We start from the raw sequence: 25,538 nt of genomic DNA, 5'->3' as shown, positions 1-25,538 counted from the left end.
TTTCATCTATCCAATCCTGTATTCTTTTCTTGACTAATTTCTCTAAGACCTTGACAATGATTCCTGATATGCTAATCGGTCGGTAATTTACAAGAGCAGTCTTGGAACCACTTTTATGCAGTGGAACTATTTGCCCCTCTTTCCACCCCCTTGGGACTAACCCAGACCCGAGACTCAAATTAAACAAAATGGTCAAGGGTACTGACAATTCATTAGCTGCTTCTCGTATGACACGAGCTGGTATACCATCCAATCCCACGGATGTATTGACATTGAGGTTATGCAATAGACTACTCACCACAATTCCCGTATAATCTACTGGTTTATTCGTTTCTACAATGTCACCACCTGGATGATATATACTTGCAAAGTGCTCACTCAGTTACTCAACTATATCAACTGATTCAGTTACCTCCCTACCATCGGCATTCTTTAAAATCTTTCTGCCATGTACATTTTTCCTTTTACTTGCTACATATCTAAAAAACTGTTTAGGATTCTCTTTAGCCTGCCCAATGTTCTTTCGTAATCCTTTTTTGCTTTTCTTACCACACTCGTTACCCTTCTGGCCTGGTGTCGAGGCTAGCTGGTGAAAGAACGTACTGTCGGAGAGCTCCTGAAAGATTTGTGATTTTTGTTGATTTATTAATATTTTGTTAGATTTAATTGTGTAATTTTAGTATATTATTGTAGTTTTATTAGTGTAGTTAGTGTACTAAAGTGTTTTATAACATAATGTATGTCGGGAAGTGGCCGCTTGAGGGATTCGTAGTGTGTAGTGTTCGTGAAAGTTCCAGATAAGATGAGCATTATTTTCAGTTATCGTTGATAAATTTACTTTAATATTGCGTAATTTTGTTTGCCTCGCGTATCTTAGTGCGTCTGTTTGTGTGTTTTTGGTGTTTATAATTTATAATTTGATAAAACACATTACTAGTTTTTATATGTATTAATAATTCGTTTTTATTTAGGAAAGATAAAAAAATGAATGCAAAATAAATGTTTAATAGATGCTTGTACCTACATTAGTTACGGCAATATTTTTTATCAAAAAAATTATCAAGAGGCATTTGAGCAGTTTTAGTTTTTTTTTCTTATCAGCATAAATTCTACGATAACAAGCAAAATGACTCTCTAGACCTCGGCAAGCAAGCATTCTTCGATTAACATCTGGATCCATATCCATTACTTGCTGCTTAAGGGATTCTAAACTGCGAAATATTCCATCCAGTTCTTTGATTATTATCTCCTTTGAAACCTTATCTTCACATTCCATTTGTTTGTCATCTGTGCTTTGTTGTTCAATTTCAAGAAAATCGTTGTCCCTGAAATCTTTTGAATTTGAATCCAATGATTCTTTAACATCTTCTGCATCAACACCATCAAAACCAAGGTCTTCACCAATTGGAACATTGTCTTCAACCATGTTTGTTTGGATGACCAACTGCGTTATCATCGATGTCATCATGCTTACGACTTTCTCTCGGCCAGAAAACACTCCTCGAGGCTTATATATTTTTGTGTGCTAAATTTAAAGGCATGTTAATTAAAACTCTTGCCACGTATATAAAGGGATTGTTGCAATTAATCTCACTGCGTTAACACGTTCGCTGCCATGCTCCTCAGGCGTAGTTTGTTCCAGCATGCCAAGCGGTTTCGCGTCTTCAAGGTCACTACGAGTAATCTTTTAGCCGGCTTACTTATCAGACAGAATTTTGTTTCATACGGCAACTACAAGTAATCTCGTATCACCTCCACCCATATACTACATGCACTGATGAATGTGTTTATTGCGTCTAGTCTCTAAAAACCTTGAGTTTCACCATGACCAGTAAAAGAAAACTTACTGATAAAGAATTAGAAGTTTACGCTAATATGAACAATGATGAATTTAATGAATTCATCATCACAAATGGAAGGAATAAGAAGCAAGTTTTTTTCCATTTCAAATATGCACAAATTTTAAATGGTTGAAGCAAAAAATTGGAATGGTAAAATTCAATTAAAACCAAATATCGTTAGGGACTATAATTTGGGTATGTCAGGCATCGATCTTTCTGATCAAATGCTTTCTTACTATTCCCCCTTACGAAAGACAATTAGATGGCCAAAGAAATTGGCAATATGCATTCTTGATATATACATTCAAAGTGCACATAAATTTTATAATATAATTATTGGAAACGCAATGACTACGTTAAAATTTAGAGATCAATTACTCTCAGTTTCTGTTGGAATGGATAAGCTTACAGCATCACAGATTATCAGCAGGATTCGGGATCTTCATTATTTGGAAATTTTACCACCTACAGAAAAAAATATTCGCCGACAAAGCCATGCCGAGTATGTACATGAAACAAACAACGATGCGAAACTTATTATTGTCCTGTTTGCCAGGAAAAACCACCATTGTGCATGGAAAATTGTTTTAAAGTGTATCATTTGTAATTTGAATAAATTGGTTTTTATTTTATAGATTTCATTTTATTATTTTTATCAGTTTTAAATTGTTTTACAAATTATGTGTTATACTACAGATTAGCTGCCGCTTGGCATAGGAGGTTGGTAATTGACATACGAGTATATTCGTAGTTGGCTTCTGAGGCACATACATAATATACTATATTTTAGTTGAAATTATTTCCCTTCTATCAAGCTCCCAGATGTTCTCTCCACTTTATTCAGAATCCAAGGGTTCAAATTAAGGTAATTATACTAAGAGTGAACTCGTGTTTGGCATAGGAGGTCGGTAAATTGACATACGAGTATACTCGTAGTTGGCTTGTGAAGCTCATATACGAACTACGAGTATACTCATAGTTGGCAGCGAACGTGTTAATCAAATCCCGCATTAAGCAAGGGATACCTGTAGTTGTTAAGATTTTAATATAATAATTTAATATAACTTTATAATAAAGTAACAAGAGCAGTTGACAATGGAAAGGTATATACTGTCATTTTTAATTTATTTTACAAAGGCATGGGACAGGGTGCCACATAATAAGCTGATATTTAAGTTACAGAACATGAGTTATAAGGTTAGTGAATTGGATTGGGAATTTTCTGTCTGATAGATATCAGAGAGTTGTGAACAAGGACATTGTGAACCAGTACTGAGCCCTGTAGAACTCCACTTGTAACCTTCCACGGGGCTCAGTACTGGGAACTGTATTGTTTAACCTATATATCAGCAACAGGGGAATATAGCATTTATTTGCAAATGATGTGAAGTTCGGAAAGGTATTAGTAACAGCATTGATGTAGTAGCCATTCAGGAGGATTTGAATAAGATGGAGAGATGGTCAAATGAATGCGGTAACAGTTTGATAACTAAATGTAAGGTCCTGAAGTTTGAGATTCACTGATTGAAGGCTGTTGGTGGAACCTAATTAGAAGTAGAGGAGGCAAAGATCTTGGAGTGATGACTGACAGAAACTTGAAGATTAGCAGATATACTGCAAAAGGTGGTGAAGGTAACCCTGTGAATAATCCTGAAAAAGACTGCTGCAATATTGAGAAAAATGATGACCAGCAGAGATTGAGGAGTGGTGATTCTATAGTATAAAGCTTTGATCAGAGCATTATTGTGCTCAGGTTCAGTCACTGGGATCTGAAGGAGATAAATTAACCTTGCAGAGGATGCAAAGGTAGAGTTTTGCTTTTGCATCCTCTCAGGACTGTACTAAGATGATAAATGATACTGGGACTGCACAATGCTAGCTATGAGGATAGACTGAGAGCATGTGGACTGCAGAGTGTAGTAGATGAGAGGTGATATGATGCCTATCTTTGAAACCGTTTGAAACAGATAAAGCACTCGCAACTGACTCGGGAAATCCGATCCATTCCATTCATTCACCACTCTCCAAGTAAGAAATCTAGTCCTCGTGAACTAACCACACTCTTATCCAACTTTCAGGGATGAATCCTGAGAACTGTAACAATTCTATAAAAGTCTTTAACTTAAACGTTTCTATTATATCCACTCCCCCCCCCCCCCCCTTTTTCACCTATCAACAAACTTTTCCCTGTCTTGGGCCTTTCTCCTCCATTTCCTTCCAACTTTTTTAATCATTGGGTATTCCCACCTTAAGGCCAGTCTCCAGGTTTCCTTTTGGTATCTCTCGGATACCGATTTGTTACTCTGACTGTCCATCTACTTTTGCTGTTGTGTAGATTGCTTTTATTACATCTTTGAGTCCAGACTTTTTCCTGATTCCTGTGTCTTACGTGGTCTATTTTATTTATATTGCACATTCCACAGACTACTCACCATTTTGGTCACTCACCTCTGGATCCTCTCCACTACTTCCTCATCTCCAAGATGACCAGACTTGAGCACAGTAATCCAGATGTGATCGTATCAAGGCTTCAAAAAGAGGAATGATAACTCTCTGCTTTTAGTGTGCTCTTCAATAATCAAGTAATCCTATGAGCTACCCTGGCTATTTTAACTCTTCATCTACTATTACCCCCAAATCCCTGGGCTTCATCAATTTCCTGGAATACAGTTCCTTTAATGCGATAATCTTTGATAATAATGTGATAATAACTTGTAATCTTTGTATTCCAAAATGCATAACTTGAAACTTTTCCACAATAAATTGACAAAACTGATGTTTTGCCCTATTTAAATCATCTTGCAAGCTCTCTACATCACCTTGATTAACTATTACCCTACCAAACTTGCATTATCATCATAAAACAATTGAATATCACCCTTTTCATATTATTTCATACATCATTTATGTACAAATTAAATAACAGTGCTCCAAGCACAGAGTCCTGCAGCAAACCACTAGTCACCTACCTTCTGGATTCTGCTCCTCCATATACTTCTTTTTGGTATCTGTCCATCAATAGCTCTTTTTTATCCATACAGTTTCATATTCATCCCCATTTATTGCAGTTTGTGTAAGAGTTTCATTTATGTGGTATCCTGTCAAACACCTTTGCAAAATCCAGCAGTATCATCACATAGCCATTTCCTTCCACCAACTCAGTTGTCACTCTATTATAAAAAGTTAGCCGATTATTAAGGCATGTCTGATCCTTCTCTCTATGACCCCCTCATAGAGTATCATATTCTTATTCACTCATTCCTGAATTCTCTTTTTAACCCACTTTTCCAGTGCTTTAACCATCACTTCTGAGATACTAATTGGTCTATAACTTGCTATCACAGATTAGATTCTCCTATATGTGCAGGAATTATTTTGTCCTCCTTCCACTCTTTTAGTCAAAGGCATTGCCAGTTGCCTTGCACATTCTTGTAAACACATGAGCCAATATCCCATCCAATCTCACAGCTGTATTCACATTTAGATTCTGCACCAATACTAAGCACCTCCAATTCTTCAACCTCTGTTCTCACATCAGTCCCTATCATCTCTGTCATAACAATATCTTCATTTGGATTGTATACTCTTTGCAAAATGATCACTCAGTAGTTCAACAATTTCATTTGTGTGCATTACCCTCTACCATCTGCATTCATTAAAGTTTTGCCTGCTCCTTGCATCCATACATTTTATGCTTAATGATTCTACTCATCCATCTAACTCCTATTTGATTTACCCTCCTAACTGTGTAATGTTGCCTCCTTCAGATATCCCCTTGACTATCCTCCATGCACAGTGAACATCCTTCCCTTGCAGATCTTTATGCAATGGTACTGCTGCAATCTGCTTTCTAAGTGTATCATAATCACCACCTTTTAGTAGCATTGCAATAAAAAAAATAATTATTTGATCATCCTACAAAGGTATGTCTAACATTATTCCTTTCTGATATTCTTCATGTATTCTGGCTTTAAAATATCAATAATGCCCTAAAAAATTGAGTAAAAATCCAATGACATCATTAAAGGGGTACTTCTTCTTCTGCAGCTTGTCCCACTTAAGTGGGGTCAGTGTTAATGATGAGTCTCCTCCACATCCTCTTGTCTTGGGCTGTCACCACATCCAAGTTCTTCATCCTCAAGCCCTCTTCTACCAGCTCCCTCCATCTCTTCTTCGGCCGCCCACGCTTCCTCCTTCCTTGCACATCCATCTGCATGACCTTTCTTCCCACATATTCGTCCTTAACATCATTAAAGGGGTACTCCTAAAGAAAATAGGCAAAATAGCCATAAAAATTAATAATAATTTAGTTACTTTAGCTGGTTATTTGACTTCTTCATATTAGTATACATAAGGCTAGAGTCCAGTTTGCTGTTGTTAGGAATTGATTAAGGTTGAATAGAAATTCTGGTATGGTGAGGAGCCAGCTGAATAAACATATACGGATCTAGAGACCTCACCATTGATCCAACTTGTACTTCATTATGGTATGGAAAGGAATTGGTGACGTAGGCAAAACATAACACAAATGTATGTTTCCTAAAGTTCCACTGTAAGTATGAAGTCTACATTAATTTCACACAGCCAACTCTGGCGTTTTCTGGTTGGGTAAGAATGTGAAATCAAACTACTCAGAGAAACCAAAGTTTAGAAGACGGTACAGCTACATCAGAAATAACCACAAATGGAATATGATAAATAAAACCAAAAGAAGAAATACTAAGACTTGATGGTTGGAATTTAAGATCGTGAATAGGAAACAGAAGAAGAATTGATTGAAGAATTTGAAAATCATAACATTAAAATTTGAGCTCATAAATAAAGAAAAATAAATATATTTTATATAAATATAAGGCATACTGGCAAATGCATAGATAATGAAGCAGAAAACATAAAAGAGCAGGTAAGGGAGTTGGAATAGTGATATAAAGAAATATAGGAGAACAGGTAAAAAAGGAAAACAATCCCACCCATGAATTTGTACCATGGTTGGGCTAAGGATTTTTTTTCTTCTATTTTTATTAGTTTATATTATTTTATGCTTAGCCCAACCATGGTACAAATTCATTTCTGACATAGTCTGGAAACCCTCTAGATCAAGAAATCAAATATTGAACTTTTCAAGCCAATTCAGGCTTCTAATAAGTAGCGAGGTGGGCTCACAATGGGCAATGAAGTACCTTTCCCACCTAAAGACAATCATAAAAAGTGATGCCCTTGGCAGGATTTGAATCCACAGCCGGTTGGATAGCAAAGGAGCTAACCTCTCACAGAACCAGGCTGGCAAAGAATGTTTTATAAACTGCCATTAAAAAATATATATATATACTAGGGGGCTCCGCCCCCCTGACATCTACCCCCCCCCCCCCCCCCAGAGTTCCGGACTGGTAGGCCAGTTCTCCTTGAATTCTGATGACTCGAAAAGGGGGTTCCCCTCCCCTTTTCTTTTAAGGGAGAAAAATCATCAAAATTTTGAGATGTAAAAAAAAAAAAGGCAGCTTCATTCTTCATTAGATGCCGTTCAACCAGAAATGCTCAAATCTGGAGGTATAATATTTTGCAGTGGATACACTGCATAATTCAGAGGGCCTAGTCAAAACGTTTAATTCCAGATGACTGGAGTACAGTACACATCTTATTAAAAAAAAAAATAATAATAATAAAAAAATAAAAAAAGCTGAAGGTAAAAATTACAGAAGAATTTCTTTATCACTTCAAAATTGTGGAAGAGAAACTTAGAGAACAAGCTGCATGTAGGCCCTAATACGACAATACCATAATTTTCACAATATTACAAATGGTTGAGAAATCATGGGAATATAACAAGTATCTGTAAAAGCATATAAAAAAAGATGTCCAGAGAAAAGCAATGCACAGTCTATTTGTGAGTCAGCAGTTAGAAATGAAGGAAATACAGGAAAATGGTTTGGTTTAAATTCAGGTGTAAGACAAGAGTAACACACTATCTCAACCCTTATTCATTATCTATATGGATCTCCTTATGAAGAAAAAAAAAAAAAAAAGGCATTAAACCTGATATTAGAATTGAAGATTAAGATTTCAAAGTTTGCTCTTTGCATAAAAGTAATTAATAAAGAAAGAGTCATATGGCTTCATTTCAGCGATGTAAATTAAAAAAAAATAGGGGATATTAAAGAACCAACATTATATCAAAACTGTATGTATGTAGAAACTATGACAATTTCGTGATTCGATAGGAGAGCTTATGAGAATACAATCGTCTGAATTAGGTTAATCATCTTAGATTGCACTACTTAAAAGAACATGACCACTGCCCAAGCATCCATATACTTGACTTTTATAAGTACATTTGATAAAGGTTTCGCTGGTCTAACAGCTGTTTCGATCTTGTTGGTTCTCTTCAGTGACCATTCAGAAAGAGAGCAAAACTCTCATTTAATACTAAATAAATCAAAGAGTTGTATTTTTCAATTAGTGAACTCTCGGTTGGTGCATAAAAGTAATTAATAATGAAGGAACCATATGGCTTCATTTTGGCAGCGTAAATTATATAATCTTTAATATCCACTACTCTTTTAAGATCCACTTTAATAACTTTAATATCACTATTTCTGTATAATTTATGTCACAGAAATGAAACTGTATAGCTCTTTCTTAGTTAGAGAATTCTAGAGACTCATATTGGATGTGTTTAGGAATACAACATCATCTGCATAAAGGAAAGAGCTAATTATATAGAAATAGTGAATATTACAGATCCAACATTATTTCAAAGCTGAAGATAATATGTAGAAACTATGAAGGGTCATGATTTGTGTTTCTGCAGAAACAAATTTGGCATGAAAATCAGTAATAAATACATACAACTATGAAAATAGACAGAAACACAGAAAACTTCAGTTGCATTCTAATGGAGAACCTATAGAATGAGTAAAATATTTTAGCTATTTAGGAAAAGGTTTTAGATGGCAAATCTAAATTTGAAAACAGACAACAGAATAAACAAAGTTGGTATGATGCAGAGCTAGTAAAATGCACATGGAATATGAGAGAGAGAAAAATTAATGGCTTGAACTGATGGCAACTGCAGTGGCAGAATCACATCAAATAGAAATGTATCTGCAAGGCTAATCTAATGTGGTATCATTACTTAACTCATTCAGGTTGAGAAGTGTTTACTGTTTGTATGCTGCAATCACATAGGACAGGCGGGTCAAGAGGAAACAGAAGCAGTTAAAATAGTTGAGTTACTGAGTGACCACTATGAAAGGTATATCATCTTAGTGACGTTACTGCTTTAACCTACGTGACAGTCATAAATGTGAGAAAAGATGTAGATTAATTGAAGGTTTTTAGAATATTGTGGAATCTCAGTGTGAATACAGCTGTGGGATTAGATGGGATATCAGCTCAGATGTTGTGAGAATGTGCAATGGAACTAGCAATGCTTCTGACTATGCTGTTTAATTCTCAGCTCTGGTAGAGTTCCAAGGGAGTTGAAAGAAGGCATAATAATTCCCTTGTATAAAGGAGGTTCTACAAGTGCAGCAGAAAATTATAGACCAATCAGTATCTCAGGTGTGGTTATAAAGGTACTGAAAAAATTGGTCAAAAAGAGAATTCAAGAATGGGTGGATAAAAATATGATACTGTATGATGGTCAAAATGGCTTTGCAAAGGGCTGGTCATGCCTTAGTAATTTACTAACTTTGTATAATATAGTAACAGCTGAATTGGATAAAGGAAATGGCTAGACGATGAATTTGAAATGGATTTTGCAAAGGCATTTGATAGAATACCACTTAAGTGGATAAAAGGGATGGCTACTGGACAGATATCTAACAGTGGCATATACGCCAATGCCACTTTTAGATATCTGTCCAGTAGCCAACTCTTAGACATCACGATTCTGCCCCTCTATAGAGGGGCAGAATCGAGGTGAAAACAAGTGACTAGTGGTGTGTCTGCAGCAAGGTTCAGTGCTGGGACATTGCTATTTAGTTTGTACATAAATGATATAGGAAATAACCTGAAAGGAAATATTCAGTTGTTTGCTGAATATTTAGGTAGAATAATAGTTAGTGAACGAGATGTGGAGAGCTTGCAGGACAATTTAAATAGGCAGCCTGTCCAAACAGCAGTTGGGCCTTTTGGTCTCTTGCCAAAGCAATTGGCCGTAACTTCTGCCCAACACTATTCACACCCTTATCATACCTGGATGGCTGTATTGCATCATCCCCCACCGAAAAAGCCAATCTTCTGGCTTCACGCTTTACTTCCAATGCATGCATAACTGATGATGGTAAATGTCCCCCAACTATTCTAGACACATAACGTACAATGCCTCCCCTATATCCTTTTGCCAGGATGAGATCAGAAAAATACTGTCCAAATTAGATACAAAAAAGTCTCCTGGCCCTGATAGCACCAGAACTGACTCCTATCTTATGTCGCCTATATAAACTCTTACTCCACTGGAATCTATCCCCAAAACTGGAAATTGGCCTATATTCAACCCATTCCCAAGAAGTGTGACAAGTCACTGCCGTCCAACTACCACCCTATCTCGCTTACCTCAGTCCTGTCTAAAATCCTGGAAAAAATCATCGATTCCCAACTCCTACACTACCTTGAAGACACTCATCTAATAAACGACTGCAGTATGGATTCCATCACTGCCGATAAACAGGAGATCTGCTCACATATGTCACCCATCTCTGGACAAAGACCATGAAGAAGTTTGGCAAATCTCATGTGGTTGCACTTGATATCTCCAAAGCCCTTGACCGGGTCTGGCACAAAGGCTTACTAAACAAACTACCATCACTTGATCTGACCAAGGACTTCTATAGTTGGACTGCCAGCTTTCTGTCTGGATACACACTGTGTGTGTGTGATGGCTCCCTATCCTCTCACCATTCATCTAATGCTGGGGTTCCACAAGGTTCTGTCCTCTCACCAACTCTCTTCCTGACCCAATATAGAGTTTTGCAAACAACAGCACATTAAACTACTTACTTTCTTTTGATAAACCTTACCCTACACAACTCACCTCAACCTACAGAACATCAACCACCACCACCACCCTCAATTCCGATCTCCAAGCCATCCTTCAATTGGGTTTGGATAACCTCATCAATTTCAATGCTAATAAAATCCAGTTCTGTCCTATTTCCCATAAAAAAGAACCATTTTTTCCCAGTATTCTTTTTGACGATACCCAAATTTCCAGACAGTTTCAGCTCTCTCTTCTCGGAATTACCCTCACATCAAATCTCTCGTGGCATAAACACATCACAATCATTGCATCCTCAGCTTCAAAAAAAAAAAAAAACAAGACTTTCGTTTTCGCTCAAGACGTTACTTCACCCCTGAACAGATGTTAACATTATACAAATCAGAAATCCACCCAGCTATTGAATACTGCTCCCACATATGGGGTGGGGCCCCTAAAAGCTCCATCAAAATGCTTGCCTCAACACAGAGGAGAGCAATTAGAGGCTCCGCAGCGCAATTGAAAGAATGACGGTACATTACACCCTTTGATTGGAAAAGGCCTAAGTTCGATTCTCGTCATGAAGGGAGGAATCTTTATATGGGCGTTTTTCAATCGAAGGTGAGTTAGACGATCTCATACGGAGGTAGCAGGGTTTTTCCCTCCTGGAAACTCTCTGGTTTTTCATCCCGAATACAGACACACGCAATTTAAAGGCAAAAAATACTTGTTGTGGTGGTGGGCGGTAGATGGCGCTGATGTAGTTGATTGGTAGTAGAGGTTCGGTGAAGTGGTGGAGACGGAGAGTTGCACAATAGGTGTCCTCCCACAATGAGTCTTCGGACTCCTTGGAGGTGTCACGAATAATAATAATAATAACACTGGCCAACAACAAAATATTTTTTTTCTGCTGATTATGATCTGACACTTGTTTTTTACTAATTTGGGTGCGCTGATTTCAAATATCAAACCCATTTTTCTCTATCACGTCAGGTTTTCCCTCTATGGCATTTTCTTTTTGTTAATTTGTAAGCTTTTGATAGTTTTAAGGAGGCAGTACTATTTAGAGGATCAAAAAAATCGATTTTTTAATATTATTTTCTGAAAGTATGTACTTTTAAAAATCTGTTCCTAACTTTTTATCAAGAAATTTGAAAAATTCCCGAAGATATAGCCTATTATTCAAAGTGGTGCGTAGATCAGAATCAGAGCGCTCATCGCTCTCGCTTGTTAGTAAACGAATAAATGCGTAAGAACCTGCAACGGCACGTACGGGCGCTTTGAATGCGAGAGAGGCCGATAACCGACCTACTTTTCACCATTTAGGTGATGAAAAGTAGGCGATGGCAACTGCCTAAAACAAATGAATGCTATATATGCGTCATAGCGGACAAAGAACGATCGAAATCAGTCAATCGTTAATCGATCGTGATGAGCGCTTATAACGTTTCAATAAAGTCTCTGTTTTTTTTTTTTTTGTCTTGTTAATTGCATGTTAGTCGGCAGTGAAGAAAATTTATTCATTTACTAACAAGCAAGAGCGGTGAGCGCTCCGATTCTGATCTGCGCACCACTTTGAATAATAGGCTATATCTTTGGGAATTTTTCGAATTTTTGATAAAAAGTTAGGAACAGATTTTTAAAAGTACATACTTTCAGAAAATAATATTAAAAAATCGATCTTTTTGATCCTCTAAATAGTACTGCCTCCTTAAAGCTATCAAAAACTTGCATATTAGCAAAAAGAAAATGCCATAGAGGAAAAACCTGATGTGATAGAGAAAAATGGGTTTGATATTTGAAATCAGCACACCCAAATTAGTAAAAAACAAGTCTCATATAAAAGTCAGCAAAAATTGTGTTGGACTGTGTAATTAATAACTCATCTCTTACCCCCCCTCCCCACTTTCGCACAGACATTTGGTTTCTGTAAATATATATTCTACAAATATTTTCATGGGAAATGCTCATCTGAAATAATATCAATAAATCCTCCATTCAGTACTAAGCTTGTTGGAACACGTGCAGCTGCTGCTTAACATCCCTTCAGAGTACACCTAGAAACATACAGAACAGGTTTCTTTTCCTCCTCCATCCCTGCAACTGTTGCACAGTGGAACATCCCCCCCCCACTATTTCTCAAGGAATACAATTTACAGTCATTTAAATCAAATGTAAACAAGTTCCTCCTTTCCAAACTCACTACTCGTACACAGTACTAATGTACTATAGGTTGATCAACCAACCTCTCGTGTATGGGCACAACATAAAAAAAAAAAAAAAAAGGGCTATCCATCTTTTTTTTTTTTTTTAATCTTTCTCCTCTACAAAGACAAAAAAACTTAGCAAAAGTTGCACTTAACATATATCCACAACATAAATCAATAACTGAAAAATATAAAAACTATAAAGAAAAAATATTTAGAAGAAAAACAAGAATTAGAAGATTAGTAATAATACAAACCCAAAAATGAACTAAAATGAAGATATAAAATTAACAAAACTTGAATTGAGTAAATGGAAAAAGTATTTTTATGATTCTAAACACAGAAAAGAATATAGATTGAATACAATGAAATATAATGATATTTATTAAACTGAAATTCTCTCTCCATATTTTAATAGCAGCAAAATATTTTGAGAGAATTAACAAAAAAGAAAGAAAGTGATATTCTAAATGTAGTATTTGAAAAAAAAAGAAATATTAAGGAACCAGTGAAAGAAGCTAATGACAACAAAAAAGAACAATGCCAATCCACAGAACTGCAGATGTAAAAATTTGCTTTGCTTTGCAAATTGAGCGAGGATCGGAAGATAAAGACATTCATGTTTGATATTATGGATGGTGTAAACAGAAGAGGACAAACAAAGAATGGATAGACGACATAAAGGACTGGTGTGGAATGGGATTACAGAAACTGCAACAGTGTGCACTGGACAAAGAAAGGTGGAAGAAGATAGCGAAGGAGGCATCGGACACCAACAGGCAGTATGCCCATGTTTCGTGATGATGAAATAACAGGCAAAATCACCATATGTTTTTAAAGATTTAACTAATGCAATTCATAGAATACATTTTAAGTACAGTCATACCCCGACTTACGCGAATCCGGGGTAACGCAGTTTCTTATATATACGTATTCCCGTCCCACCTCACCACTAGTTGTATCTTTCCAGCGCCGGCTGCATTCGCCAGTGTCGCACATGCTGTGAACAAGCACTGACGTGTTTCGCGCGGTCTCCATTCATACACGTTTTTATAGTCTACAAACCTTGCGATTGTTTAATGTTATGTTCTTGATAAAAATTTTATCACATAAAAAATAATGTCAAAAGAAGCAAGTCCGATTCTTCTACAGCTAGCAAGAAAAGAAAAACATTGACTTTGGAAACAAAACTCAACATTATTAAGGATTTTGAAGGCGGAATGAAAATTTGTGAGCTAGCAAAGAAGTTCGATCTGCAGGAATCCACAGTAAGAACAATCATAAAAGAAAGGTTTACAGATTTTGGAGGACATAGATTCTAACGAGGAACGAACTGTAGCCACAAGGCAAGGAATAAAAAAATCATTAGCTTGCTATGAAGAAATTTTGCATGACAAGAAAAAGACATTATGCCGTCAAACGAATCTATTAAATTTTATGAAACCATCGACATTGAAATAACTTTCTTTTTTTTATGTACGAAAAACTACAATTATGATTATATTTCTTAAAAAATATAAGTGTTTTTGTAAACCTTTGGTCCCAATTAATTAATATTTTGTATGTTTGTATATATAAATTACATGCAAAATTATACCCCGAGTTACGGGAATTCGACTCACGCACTTTTTGTTGGTCCCACCTACCGCGTAACTTCGGGGGTATGACTGTACATAATAACCATGTTAAAAATAATGATAAACTGGAGTTACATATAGTGCAAATTTTAGCACCAATTAAAAAAATATATATATATATATGCACAGATAGTCCTGTGCAAGTGTCTTCTCCCTCTCTAGGAGATCGATTACCATATCTTTACCATGTCCTATTCTGCGCCTCTCTGCTGCATTTCTCATATGAGAGATAGGCCCAGTCTCCTATATTTTTCATCCACTCCAGTCTTTGTCTTCTTCTGCTTCTTTTTCTCTCAACAGTTCCCTCGAGAAGTGTCCTTTGTAGGACATATTCTTAGACTTATGTCTAAGAATATGTCAGAAATAGCTGACTTTTCTCTTTTCAATTTTTTTTATCAGGCATCTGTTTTCTCTTATCATCTTTAGTACCCCTTTGTTTGTATTTTTGTCTTTCCATGATATCCTTATAATTTTTTGCATTCGCATTTCAAAGGCCTCCAGTTTTTTCATTGGAGATTGGAGAGTGTTCACATCTCTAGTCCATATAATAATGTGGACCATATGCAACATTTGGAAATTCTTAGTCTTGTTTTTAGATTTAGTTCTCTTGATGACAGTAGATTTTTCATATTATTGAAAGCTGACCTTGTGATTTCAAACCTTGTAATTTCATCTTCTGTCCTGCCATTATCTGTGATCAAGTGTCCAAAGTATATATATCTTTGCACATGTTCTAATTTATTTCCTTTTATATTGATGTATATTTTTGTTATTTCCTTTACTCTTGAAATTATCATGATGTTTGTCTTTTTAAAGTTGAAACTGAGGCCATACTGTTCGTTGCACTCGAGGGTTTCATCTATAAGAATCTTGAGGTCACATTTGTTTTCAGTGAGAAGAACCATGTCATCTGCATATCTTAGGTTATTAATATTTCAACCTCCTACAGTGATTCCTTTGAGGTTACTAATTATATTAAATATTTTTTCTGTGTATAGGGTGAAGAGAATCAGACAGAAGGTACAGCCTTGTCTCACACCTTTCTGAACTGGGAATTCTTCTGAGGTCTATCCATTTATTCTCAAAAGATGCAATCTGTTCCCGGTAAAGATTAGTTATTAGGCACAGATTAGTGGTTCCATAATAAATATTATTATTATTATTATTATTATTTGACACCTCCAGATAGTCCAAAGACTTATCGACAGAGAGTGTGCCAACAGCATCAAACGATTGGGTCCCTTCCAACTACTAACCATGCTCAAACTTGCTTAACTTTTTGCATGAGCCATTAGTAGCAGAAGCTCTATCAATCGACCAACCATTGCTATAGAACAAGGATAGAAAGAAGAAATTAAAATAAAGATATTAGAGTAGGCAACTCATCAATTCCCACCTTATTTAACTTAGTAAAGGATGAAAAAAAAAAAGGAAAAGTGCAGAATACAAATTTAAAAGAAAAAGCTAATTAGATATGCTGATGATATCATAGGAACATAAAAAGGTATTTGCTAGAGAATCCTGTCATCTTCAAATTGCTGAAATGTACCCTTAGGGGGTGGGGAGTTTACAGGATACAATTTCATATCGAAAATTTTCCTCCAAATGAATCTACTATCCGTCAAGACTTAAATATTATCATATCTTATATTTCTCTCTTCTAAGGAACTTCTTAGTGTATCAATCCATATTTTAATCTTTCTCTGCATCTTCTTCCTGCCATCTTGGCAAAAAATAATTGCTTTGCTAGCCTTTATTTCCTATCCTCATTTTTAATATGATACTGCCAATTGATGCTATCTGTTTGGTCTAATCTTTTTCAAAAATCTCATTCCTGCAGTATTTCTAAACCGGCTCACAGATCTATAAGTAAAAATTGGCTTACAAATAGCCTTTGTATTGACTAATTTCTCTATTATTCCATATAAATTTAAATGGGCTACCTTCCATACCATACCAGAGTCAACAATTCTGCTTTTTATTTTCATATTTTATTATTATTACTCAGTTCTCAATGGAGTCAAAAGACTCATTGCAGGAGGTCGTTCCTAGGAAACATAGTCTATCATACAACTCCTTGAACAGATTGATCGTTCTCGCTCACACCACTCTATCAGGCAATGCATTCCACGGTTCAACTACCCTCCATGCAAAGAAACCACTCCTTACCTTCTTGCTCACAGCTTCTTTTTGCAACTTGTTGTCATTGCTCCTTCCTGCTGTTCCACCAAGCAAAAGAACTCCCCAGTGTCAACTGTAACTACCTCTCAACAGTAAAAGTCTCAATCATATCACCTCTCCTTCTTCTATCCACCAAACTATGCAGTCCACATTCTCTCAGCTGATCCTCATAACTAACATTGTACAGTCCTGAAACCATCTTTGTTATCTGCCTCTCTACCCTTTCCACAGTTAATTTATTCCCTTCAAACCCTGGAGACCAAATTTGAAAACAATGGTCCAAGTGTGGTTTGATCAGGGTCTTATACAAGGAAACGATAACTCTTATCTTTGCTGGTCAGCATCCTTCTCAGTATTGCAACAATCCTCTGGGTTACCATCACCACCTTTGCAATATGTCCCCCGAATTTTAGTTTTCTATCGATCATCATCCCCAGATCTCATCTCCCCTACTTCTTCCAGTAGAGTTCCTCCAATTAAGTATCCTAAACTTCAAGACTTTACATTTTACTGCATTAAACCAAATCCCATTCATTCGCACATCTGTCTAGTTTATTCAAATCCTCTTGCAGGGCTGCCACATCTGAACTATTACTAATAACCTTTCCCAGCTTCACATCATCTGCAAACAACTGAATATTCCTTTGCAATCCATTGACAATGTCATTGATATAAAGGTTAAACAATATAGGTCCCAGTACTGAGCCCTGTGGAACCCCACTTGTAATTTTCTGCCTCTTTGATATTGCTCCACCATACACAACTCTCTGATACCTATCGGACAGCCAATCCTGAATCCAGTTGACCAATCTGACATCCAGACCCATGTGCTGCAACTTGAATATCATCTTATCATGTGGCATCCTGATAAATGCCTTTGCTAAGTCTAGGAAAATGGCAGTATATGCCTTTCCCTCATCTAATGCTCTTGTAACTTTATCATAAAAGGCAATAATATTACTAAAGCAAGAGCACTCCTTAACAAATCCATGTTGACTCTCACAGTTAACATTACCTTAATATGCCCAACACTGTATATGGTCCCTCACTAATTTCTCCAAGATCTTAACAACTACTGATGAAACACAAACCAACCTATAGTTAGACACATCCAGTCTGCTACCACCCTTATGCAATGGCAATATCTTACCTTCTTTCCATTCCTTGGGTACCTTTCCCGTAACCAGACTTTCATTGAAAATCCAGGTCAGCGGTGCTGTCAGTTCTTTAGCACATTCTCTCAAAACCCGTGGTGAAATACCACCCAGTCCCAGCTTTACTGACATCCAGGGTACTCGAGTATTTGGAACACACGCTCCTTTGCACCTCTATAGCTGTTAACAAATATTCTGTCACAATTGCCCATGCACTAATGATATCGCAGCCTTCCAATTCTGCTCTCTATGGAACTGCTCCAAGTTGATATCTAAGACTATTATAATTATCTGCCTTATAATTCCATTTTCTTTGATACTCCTGCATGTCTATTCATCCTCCAAGTCAAAACCACATGGTCACTCTCTCCAACAAGGGGGGGGGGGGAGATGTCATTTCAGTTATTATCAGCTCTTCTGTTGCTATGATCAAATCCAAAACTCTTGAACCTCTTGTTCCCTCTATTACATGTTGCCTAAGACATTTGTCCCTCTAGAATTCCAGAAATTCTATTTCCTTACAACTATATGCATTTTCCTCTTCCCAACTTATACTGCTATAGTTAAAATTTTCCATAACAATCATTCTTCTTGCTCTTGCCAAGCTCATCCCTAAACATCTCCTACTCTGTGCTCTTTGGCTTGTAGCAATCATTCGATAAACCTTACTCTACACAACTCATCTCAACCTACAGAACATCGAACATCACTGCCCTCGTTTCAGATCTTCAAACCATTCTCCAATAGGGTTCAGTTAACCTTGTCAATTTCAATGCTAATAAAACCCATTCTGGCTTATTTCTCACAAAAAAGAACCATTTTCTCTCAATATTATTTTTTGCAACTCTGAAATTTCCAGACAAGATGAGATTGCTCTTCTTTGAAACACCTGACATTAAGCCTCTCCTGTCATAAACACATCACAATCGCTGCATACTCAGCTTCTAAAAAGGTTGGATTTCTCTTTCATCCAAAACATTACTTCACCTCTGAACAGCTGTTAACCTTATATAAAGCATGAATCTACCCACCTATTGAATACTGCTCTCACATTTGGAATGGGGTCCTTAAGAGTCCCCTCAAAATGATTAACTCAATACAAAGGAGAGCAATTAGACTGATTAATAATCCATCTCTTATCAACTCACTCCTCCCGCTTTTGCACAAGCATTTGGTTTCCGCATTATGTGTATTATATAAATATTACCCTCATCAGTACTGTCTGTTGGAACAAGTGCAGCTGCTGCCCAACCTACCTGAACTGTATACCTTGAAACCCACAGAACAAATTTCTTTTCCTCCTCATTCAACCCTGCTACTGCTGTATTGTGGAACAGTCTTCTGCCTGATGTATTTCCCAAGGAATACAATATACAGCATTTTAAATCAAAAGTAAACAAGTTTCTCCTTTCTCAACCCACTACCTAAACACGGTGCTAACATACTGCAGGTTGATTAATATGATTGACAACCAACCTCTCATGTATGGGCTCAACATGAAAAAAAAAAAAAAAAAACCCTGTGAAAAAGGTGCAAAAGAAGAGTTATAAAGATTATATAGGGATTTTGGAATGTAGATTATCAGGACAGATTGAGATTAGGTGATTTACTCTGGTTAACCGGGGATAGAAGGGTGATATGATAGAGGTCTATAAACTTCTGAATGTGTTGCAATGAAATTTTTCACTATATGGAAGTGGGGAGAAAATACAGGAACATCCATATAAGTTAAGTTTGTTCATGGTTAAGAAAGAGGTAATAATTATAATTCTGGTGAGTGAGTGGAATACTTTGCCTCTTGAAGTGGCGAGTCTGTCAAGTGTGGCTTCCCTTGATAAGTTCTTGACTCTTTGGAGGTCTCTAATAATAATAATAATAATTATTATTCAGGCCTCCATGGAGTCAAAAGACTCATCATGGGAAGTCCTTTCTAAGAAACACAAGTCTATCAGGACTCATCGAGGAATGTCCCCCCTAGGAAACACAAAGTCTATCATACCACTTCTTAAACTGACTGTTCTCGCTTTCACCACTCTATCAGGCAATGCATTCCATGGTTAAACCTAACCATTCTCCATGCAAAGAAACCACTCCTCATCCTCTTTCTCACAGTTTCCTTTTGTAACTTCCAGGGATGGCCCCTTGTCATGACTCCTTCCTGCTGTTCAACCAAGCGAAAGAATTCCCCAGTGTCAACCCTGTAACCACCTCTCAACAGTTTAAAAGTCTCAATCATATCACTTCTCCTTAATAATAAATAATTGAACAAGTAGTAAAATAAAATATCTATGAACAGAAGTACAAGAATGAACTAGAACAATGGATGCACCAAAGGCCAAATATCTCAAGAGTAGTAATAATAAAAAAAAAAAAGAATCTATGAAAGAATTAACAGAAAACCCATGCAGAAACTACAAAATTTGACAAACAAATCTGCCTGAAAATTGTTGGAATAAATAAAACATGGTTGTTAAATGATGAAAGACTACTGTTACTATCACATAGCAGCAGTAGTTTCGAGGCGTAGAACTGAGGACTGAAGAAATTATACATGTGGTTTGGAACAAGGCTTATAGAAGAAGCACAAGATGAAAAGTACAAAAGAACAGGCCAAGATAGCGACTTCAATTGTTAAAGACAGCGAAAGTGCCGATATTACATAATGATTGCAAGAAAAATTATAGAGAGGAATCTTTTGATATGTGGTAAACAGAAAATAATTATGGGAGGATGCTGACAGTAGTTGAAAATGGCAGAATACTAAATGTAGATGATATCACTCAGGCAGTCAATAAGCAATTCATCAATATATTTCATCTGCATAATGTGACACCATAAGGAGCTCAAGTGTAGGGGATATGGGGGAAGAGAGGCCATGAGTAAGCAGGAGATATATAAAGAATTAAGCACACTCAATGGTAATAAGACAGTAGGAATGCATATCAATGTTAATTCCCAGGAGTTAACAGCAGCCTTAGCATAAGTATTTTAACAATCTTGTAACAATACGAAATCTCAGAGGAATAGAAAGAGGGTAAAATTGTTCATCTACATAAAAGGATAATTACATTGAGGCTTCAAATTTTAAACCAATCTGTGTTTATGTAGTTGTAGTTAAGGTGCTAAGGAGGTTGGTGAGGGCTAGTGAAATGGAATAAAAAACCCAGTATTGTCTGTTACAGTAATGATGGATTTCTTAAAGGGAATAGTGTTTTAGCAATCTACTTATGTACTACAAGGTGTCTGACTTATAGGAGGCCCTGAATTATTGTTTATTATAGACATAATATACAAACAAGACAGTTGCAACCACACGGAAATACAGAAATGGACAGAGACATGTTTAAATGCAACACAGCTCCAGCATGTCTCGTCTGTGTGGCACTGCATTGCTGTCCCCATAGTGGCCAGTCTCAGTGCAATAAACATGTACACAATTGAGCAGAAAGTGTTTTTAGTCAAATATGGGCTCATTCAAGGTTACACACTTGAATTTCAGAAAACAGTTTAATGTTGCAGCATCGTCAAAAAAAGTGCGATATAGAAGGTAGTGAAAAAACTGGAGACAACAGGCACATTGGTGAATGTCCATGGGGCAGCTCTCCCGTAATGACCAAGGAAACAGTGCAGGACATGCATAACAGGTTGTTTAACTCACCAAGCAAGTCCTTATGGTGACTGTCCCAAGAATTTGGCCTATCACCTTCGACTTGTCACAGAGGGGAAAAAAAAAAAAAAAAGCATTCACCCATATTGAGCGTCCATAATGCAGGGGCCCAATTTTGCAAAAAGGGTGTCTTACTGCAATTGGTTTCAGACATTCTAGGCTGAAAACAATGACATCCTGGACATAACATTTTTCTCAGATGAAGCATGGTTCCACCTGTCCGGGTATGTCAATTTCAGAATGCACACTTGTGGACGAAGTGAATCCACATGAGATTCATGAACATCTGCTGCAAGACCTCAAGATTGGAGTGCAGTGCAGCTTGTTGCACATGTGCATAATAGATTCCATATTCTTTGAAATAACCGTGAACATAGATGTGCAATGCAAAATTATCGACACATTGTTAATCAGCTGAATGACATTGAGTTACAACGTGGCTACTTTCGAGATGCCAAGACCATGCAACCTGTCACATATCCAAAAGGGCTATGTCAGTTGTAACAAACTTCTTCGAAGATCGTATAATCTTCAAAGGAACATGGCCACCAAGGTTTCCAGATCTCAGTCCCCCAGACTTCTTCTTGTCGGATATGTTGAAGGGAAAGGTCTGTGCCAATAAACCATGCACACTCCAGCAATTGAAAGCAAACATCACAGATGCAATTGACATCAGCCACGCTCAGCTAATTGAGACATTCGCAAACATGGAGTGCAAGGTTGCCAGGTGAATACAGGAAGGAGGAGCACATTTCCGGCATTTGTTGTGATGTGATACATTGGATCGATCATGGTATGTACTACCACAATTACGTTTGTCTATCTTGTATATTATGCCTGTAATAAAAGATAACTTAAGACCTCCTATGAGTGAAACATTCTATATAACAAGGTGACATATGCATTGTATAAAGAAATGAAAATAGTGACATATCTAGATTATGCAAAGGTTTTGGATAGATTGCCACATGGCAAGTTGGTAACTAAACTGAAATGGATGGGGTTAAATAATAGATTAATGAGCTGAGTATGTGACTGGCTGTTAGATAGGTGTCAGCATTACGTATGGGGGGGGGGGGAAGAAGTGGTAAACTAAAAGAGGAAAGTAACTCTTGGTTTACTGCAGGGATCTGTTTGGGACTTATTGTTTAAGTCACATATTAATGGGGATACGTAAGAGTTTGCAAATGATGCCAAACTTGGGGAGAACTATAAGGAGTAGGGAAAAATGTTGTGGTCACAGGAGAATCTGAATATACTGTGTGAGTGAACAAGCATGCAGTGCTACCACTTCAGTGTTGTAGAGTTTAAGGTTATGAAATTTGCTTAGCAAGAGTGGGATGCAGAGGAGATGAGAGATTTGGTTGTGGGAGTGGAGGGAAAGTTGAAGTTTAGGGGGTCATATTTCTAGAACTGTGAGGACATCATAATAAGTTATGGAAGTGATGAGGAGGACCTTGACATGTAGAAGCAAGGGGTTAAAGTTCATTGTATAAGCCCTCAATCAGGCTACATATAGACAATTGTATGCAAGTGTGGTATAGGAGGAGCATTTTATTGTTATTTTAGCAGCAGCATATCGTCCCTTGCATTATTTTTAGAGGCCACTGTTTGGGAATCACAAGCAAAAAGGTAAAGGACTTTTTGTTAATGTTTTACTAAAGTAGTGGTGTTATTAACTAAATAAATAGGGCAAATTAATGAGAATTATTAGCATGATATAACAATAGCAAAAACTGACCATTGATAAATAAACTAAAGAAGTCTGAAATTTAAATATTATACTAAAATACTCAGTATAAGGAAGAGCACTGTCAAGAAAGAAATGCAGAGGCAGACAGAAAGGGAGACAAACCTGTCTTAGTACTACCTGTTATGCTGCACAACAACCTCAGTGTTGGTGCATCACCACTATACTGGTTTATCATGCCTTTTGTAGCTGCTTGGGGTACAGGAATGGTGAAGGTAATTGGTTTATGGAATTTTCGTCGCCGGGGTTCCAAAGTAACAATTGGACTGACAGCAACACGGTTACCAAGTAGTTTTGTTACCAATTCAGGTGGGATAGGTTGAGCCTAATTAAAAATAAATATTAATATTTTGAAGTAAAAGCAAATATAATTAAAATATTTTTCATTACTTCAAATAGACATATATGACACATTTAAATGTAACATAAGTATGATATTAAGAGAATAAAATACACTGCATCTTTGATGAAAAGCATTCTGATACCAAAATTTTAAAGAACTTGCAAGGAAATCAAAAAATTATTTTATAAAACTAAACAATTTGAACATTTAAATATGTAGTAGTTATATTATTTCAAAACAAATATTATTTTTATTATTATTATTATTAAGAGAGACCTCCAAGGAGTCAGGGACTCATTGCAGGAGGCCATATACTACATGCACTAGCTATCATACTTATTCTTGAAATCAATCACATTGCTTCCACTCACAACATCCAATGACAATCCATTTAAATCATGCACCATCCTATGAGAGAAAAATCAAGCCCTTACCCCATTCTCAGTTTCCAAGGATGCCCTCTTGTCCTTTCTCCATAAATTGAAAAATTCCATCAACTGAAATCCTGTATGACCCTTTCAGAAATTTGTAAGTCTCAATCATATAATCCGCTTTCTCCTGTTTGCCAGTGTCTACAATTTACAAATTCTCAATCTGTCTTCATAATCAGCCCATTATATTCCATAATCCTGATACATTTTTAACACTCTCTCCACTATATCAGAATCATAATGGAAAGCAGAAAACCAGACCTGTGCACAATAGTCCAAGTGAAGTCTTATCAAGGCCTTGTAAAGAGGCAAAATGGCATCCTTATCTTTACATGTGAATGTTCCTTTCAGCATTGCAATTATCTTTTGAGTTGTATTTGCAATCTTTGCTTCATGGCCCCTGAACTTCAACTTCCTCTACTAACACTACAAGATCTCTAACCTGATCAGGTTTTTTCTAGCATAATCCGGCAATACAATACGATATTGGATATCTAATCATGCTGAAGTGAATGGCATTAAATTTACTGACATTGAGCTGACACCCATATTCCCATGCCCACAATTCCAGCCTATTCAAATCATTCTGCAAGTACTGCATCATACAGGCTACTATCTCCATGACAAATGTTTTCATCATGCATATTAAAAATTCAACAGAAAATATTTTTAAAGAATACAGCAAAACTATTTCATCTTGAGGAACCATAGTAAAAAATAAAAAATTATCTGGAATGGTTATCCTAAAAGAGAAGTTTATTCGTCATTATATGCAGAATACAGCAAACCAGGTATTAAATACAAGGATTTACTTTCTCTGCAGCCTACTAGAAAAATAAAACGACAGAATTCCTATTTTTATCACTTTAACTAAGGTTAAAGATATTAAACAATAAGATTACATGTGTTCAAAAAAAATTATGAAGCCTTCAGAAATCACCTAAACATAATGGAGTCATTTTTAAAAATTAGCTGTTTATAAAAAACTAACAGCAGCTTGCAAAATGGTTTTACATATGCCTAATTGTATAGTTTTTTCACTTGGTTTTTTCAATAGAGTTTCATGACAGTTTTTCACTCAAGATTTTTATTCTAGAGGGTTATTACACTAGGCCATTGGGAAACAGCTTTGGAAAAGATAAATGCTATTTTTTGTAGTAATTGGCAATACTGATTGCAGTTTAGTAGAATCATATTTACTTTTAATTGCATAGTGTGACTGTGTGATTGTAAGGCTTTCTAGGTTTATTAATGACGCTTCTTTTTTACTGACAGTTGAAGCTTGCACTGAGCAAAACAATGTGATCTGTAAACTATGCAAGCATAAAAATCAAGTGATTTTTAATCGGT

The 25,538-nt window shown here is 36.4% G+C and overlaps 1 protein-coding gene across 16 annotated transcripts in view; it reads right to left on the bottom strand.

Annotated features, from left to right (window-relative positions):
• The window catches only part of LOC150095834 (uncharacterized), a 1,527,755-nt gene that overhangs the window by 495,301 nt on the left and 1,006,916 nt on the right, over positions 1-25,538 (bottom strand). For 14 of the 16 annotated variants that reach the window (XM_090409494.1, XM_090409490.1, XM_090409495.1 and 11 more), the window contains one exon: positions 23,520-23,739. In XM_090409494.1, the coding sequence (XP_090265620.1) occupies positions 23,520-23,739 (220 nt within the window). The remainder of the gene's footprint in view (positions 1-23,519; positions 23,740-25,538) is intronic. The other 2 variants (XM_090409488.1, XM_090409502.1) reach the window with 1 other exon arrangement.

Source organism: Typopeltis vanoorti, chromosome 19 (genome assembly GCF_054136105.1).
Source record: "Typopeltis vanoorti isolate ZY-2024b chromosome 19, IOZ_Tvanoo_1.0, whole genome shotgun sequence".
Lineage (NCBI taxonomy): Eukaryota > Metazoa > Arthropoda > Arachnida > Uropygi > Thelyphonidae > Typopeltis > Typopeltis vanoorti.
The sequence above is the reverse complement of the archived record's forward strand: the minus strand, read 5'-3'. Positions and strand labels throughout refer to the sequence as shown.